We start from the raw sequence: 3,915 nt of genomic DNA on the forward strand, positions 1-3,915 counted from the left end.
TAAAAGTCTTTTGACAACTCAAACACTTTATTAGAGGACAGTATACTGTGTACATGTCCTTGGGCTAAAGGCAGGTACACAGTAAACTCCTTTATACATGAAAACCTTTGGGAAGTGACCGATAGGCAGGAAAGAAAGGCTCTTACATGTGTGGCATGGTGGGTTGATGGTCGGGTAGTATGATTTGGTGTTTTTTTTGCTTTAATCCCTGTATACAGCACTTCAAGGATTTGATATCAGTCCACTTTGACAGCTGTGTTCTAGGAGATCATGTTTCTGTAACCCTGAAAAACTCAATAAATGTAGGAGGAGTCTGAGAAATAAGAAAGAGTCACAAAGAAGTGATTTCCATCTAAAGGCTGAAAAGTGAACACACGGTGATCAGGTTGAACCTTTCCTTCCTCGTTCAATCAGAGCACAAAGTTTACAGCGCCGCTCCTCTTCCTGAAATGTAGAAATGCTTGATAACCCCTCCCTCGTCTCTCACACAGCCAGCTCCACTCTGCACATCAACTCTTGTTCCCTCCCCTTCAGATCTACAAATGCAGGATGGGTGTAACCAACATGGTGGTGAGCTGACAGGCCTCTGATCCTGCTCAAACACATGCTGTTGAGATCAGAGCTCAGACTAGTTTCACTTCTCAGGAAGTGAACCTCAGTCAGTCGTCGACAGCGAGTGTTGAAATGGCGCAGAAAGGAGTTCAGCTGGACCGGGAATCCTTCTCTTGTTCCATCTGTTTGGATCTACTGAAGGATCCAGTGACTGTTCCCTGTGGACACAGCTACTGCATGGACTGTATTAAAGCCCACTGGGATACAGAGGAGGAGAAGGAGAGCTACAGCTGCCCTCAGTGTAGGCACACCTTCACCTCGAGGCCTGTCCTGCTGAAAAACACCATGCTGGAGACCCTGCTGCAGGAACTGAAGAAGACCGGACTCCAAGCTGCTCCTGAGGATCCCTCTTATGCTGGACCTGAAGATGTGGCCTGTGACGTCTGCACCGGGAGGAAACTCAAAGCCCTCAAGTCCTGTCTGCAGTGTCTGGCTTCTTACTGCCAGAAACACCTTCAGCTTCATTCTGAGCTGGATCCATTGAAGAAACACAAGCTGGTGGAGCCCTCCAAGAAGCTCCAGGAGAACGTCTGCTCTCGTCACGATGAGGTGATGAAGATGTTCTGTCGTACTGATCAGCAGTCTATCTGTTATCTCTGCTCTGTGGACGATCACAAAGGCCACGACACGGTCTCAGCTGCAGCAGAGCGGAGCGAGAAGCAGAGAGAGCTGGAGGAGAGTCGACTAAACATCCAGCAGAGAATCCAGGACAGAGAGAAAGATGTGGAGCAGCTTCAACAGGAGGTGGAGGCTATCAACGGCTCCGCTGATAAAGCAGTGGAGCACAGTGAGGAGATGTTCACCCAGCTGATCCGTCTCATGGAGGAACGACGCTCTGACGTGAGGCAGCGGGTCAGATCCCAGCAGGAAACTGAAGTGAGTCGAGTCAGAGAGCTTCAGGAGAAGCTGGAGCAGGAGATCACTGAGCTGAAGAGGAGAGACGCTGAGCTGCAGAAGCTGGCACACACAGAGGACCACAACCAGTTTCTACACAGCTACCCCTCACTGTCAGGACTCAGTGGACCTGCAGACTCATCCAGCATCAAGACCCGTCCTCTCAGGTACTTTGAGGATGTGACAGCAGCTGTGTCAGAAGTCAGAGATCAACTACAGGAGGTCCTGAGAGAGAAGTGGACCAACGTCTCACAGGCAGCGACTGAAGTGGATGCTTTACTGTCAGAACCACCAGAGCCCAAGACCAGAGCTGGGTTCTTAAGATACTCACTCGGAGTCACACTGGATCCAAACACAGCAAACACACATCTGTTATTATCTGATGGGAACAGAAGAGCAACACGGAAACAACAAGAACAGTCTTATTCTAGTCACCCAGACAGATTCACAGGTTGGTGTCAGGTCCTGAGTAGAGAGAGTCTGAGCGGACGTTGTTACTGGGAGGTGGAGTGGAGAGGGGACAGAGTTTGTGTAGCAGTCGCATACAAGAATATCAGCAGAGCAGGAAAAGCACATGATTGTTTCTTTGGATTCAATGATAAATCTTGGAGGTTAGATTGTAACAAGAACAGTTATAACTTTTGGTACAACAAAGTCCACACTCCTGTCTCAGGTCCTCAGTCCTCCAGAGTAGGAGTGTACCTGGATCACAGAGCAGGTATTCTGTCCTTCTACAGCGTATCTGAAACCATGACCCTCCTCCACAGAGTCCAGACCACATTCACTCAGCCCCTCTATGCTGGACTTGGGTTTTGGTACAGGTATGAAGACACTGCTGAGTTCTGTGAACTCCAATAAAAACCTTCAAGTCCATTCAGACCAAATATGAGCAACAAGAGGATTTCAAAGCTGCATGGTTCTGGTCTGATGGTTCTCCCTCCAAGAACTCTCTGTGCTTCAGGTCTTCATGCCGGCTTTGTGAGTCTTTTTGGAGCTGCTGCTTTTGTAGACGCTTTAAGGGATGAGGACAGTGATGCTGGATTATTTGCAACAGTTGGGTTTCTATTTTTGATGAAGCTTCAAAAAAAGAAAAAAAAAACAGCTCTGTGTGAAATGTTTGTGTTCCACAGGATGGGAAGATCTTTATTTGTTGTTTGCTTGTTGATCACGCTTCATGAATTTTGAGCCAATGATGTTTGTTTTATTTTGTAGAGGCTTTTATTTTGAAAGGGCTTCAGTGTGGGGGGCAGGTTTTGCAGGTATGAAGCGTTAGAAAAGACTTGAAAACATGACAAAGTGAAAAGCAGGAGCTTCTTTCTGATCCTAAATCAAAGGATGTAAAGTCTGCAGATGAAAATATCATCTCTAACATGTCAGAATGTTCATGTTTCTACATTCAGGATCCTGTTTTTATTGAGTCCAATCAGCTGATCAAACAAGTCCTTTTCATTCTTTGTTCAACTGATGAAGACTTTAATACTCACATCAATAATTAGGATTGTTGGACTTCTCTTAGATTGTACAGATGAACTTTCTGACTTCAGGTTTGTTGCTGATTGAGCTAACTGCAGCAGATATTCCTGTCTGCTTCTTTTGGATCAGTGGATTTGGAAAGACGTCTACACTCACACTTTTTTTTTTTGGTGGCGGATCCAAAAAATGTTGTTTTCCACAAATGGATGTACAGATGAGGTTCAGTGAGGTTTGATAGAAGTGTATTAATAATCACATGGATTTGTAAAAGCTCTTTTCTTTTTGGGACACAGCTGAGATTCTGCTGAAGTGAACTGATTGTGTAAGTGAAGTCAACCTGTACCTAAAATCATCCAATAAATCAAAGTGTGTCTTTAACAGCACCGTGTCTGTCCTCACTTTCAATCCATCAAGCTTTATTTATAGAACACCTTTCATACAAATCAAATGAATCAAAGTTCTTTACAGCCGCTGAAAACAAGAAGCAGAAGGAAAGAAATGTCCAAACATACCACATCTTCAAAAACAAGAATGCTAATGCACACCCACAACAATCAAATATATGTCCTTCAAAATAAGAGACAGCATCAAAAGAACAAGAAGAACATCAATATTTAAAATCAAGCATAAAAAAGGGTCAGGATCAAAGCTGAAGATAAAATAAAGTCAATACAAATATTTTTATAAAAACTGAGTCAACAAATAATAAACAACAAGTAGTTAAAAAGTGTTTGATATCAGTCCACTGTGACAGACAAAGTCCAAAGTTTACAGCGCTGCTCCTCTTCCTGGAATGTAGAAATGCTTGATAACCCCTCCCTCGTCTCTCACACAGCCAGCTCCACTCTGCACATCAACTCTTGTTCCCTCCCCTTCAGATCGACACTTTGAGGATGGGTGGAACCAACATGTGCTGACAGCTCTGTGGACCAATGA

At 44.6% G+C, this 3,915-nt stretch overlaps 1 protein-coding gene across 1 annotated transcript; it reads left to right on the top strand.

The window, feature by feature from the left end:
* The first annotated feature begins 571 nt into the window (after positions 1–571).
* LOC117817298 (tripartite motif-containing protein 16-like) lies at positions 572–3,359 on the top strand. The gene has a single exon (XM_034689918.1). It carries the CDS (start codon positions 685–687, stop codon positions 2,362–2,364), a length of 1,680 nt encoding a protein of 559 aa, XP_034545809.1. The 5' UTR covers positions 572–684; the 3' UTR covers positions 2,365–3,359.
* Positions 3,360–3,915: the final 556 nt, after the last annotated feature.

The sequence above is a fragment of the Notolabrus celidotus genome, chromosome 8 (assembly GCF_009762535.1).
Source record: "Notolabrus celidotus isolate fNotCel1 chromosome 8, fNotCel1.pri, whole genome shotgun sequence".
Lineage (NCBI taxonomy): Eukaryota > Metazoa > Chordata > Actinopteri > Labriformes > Labridae > Notolabrus > Notolabrus celidotus.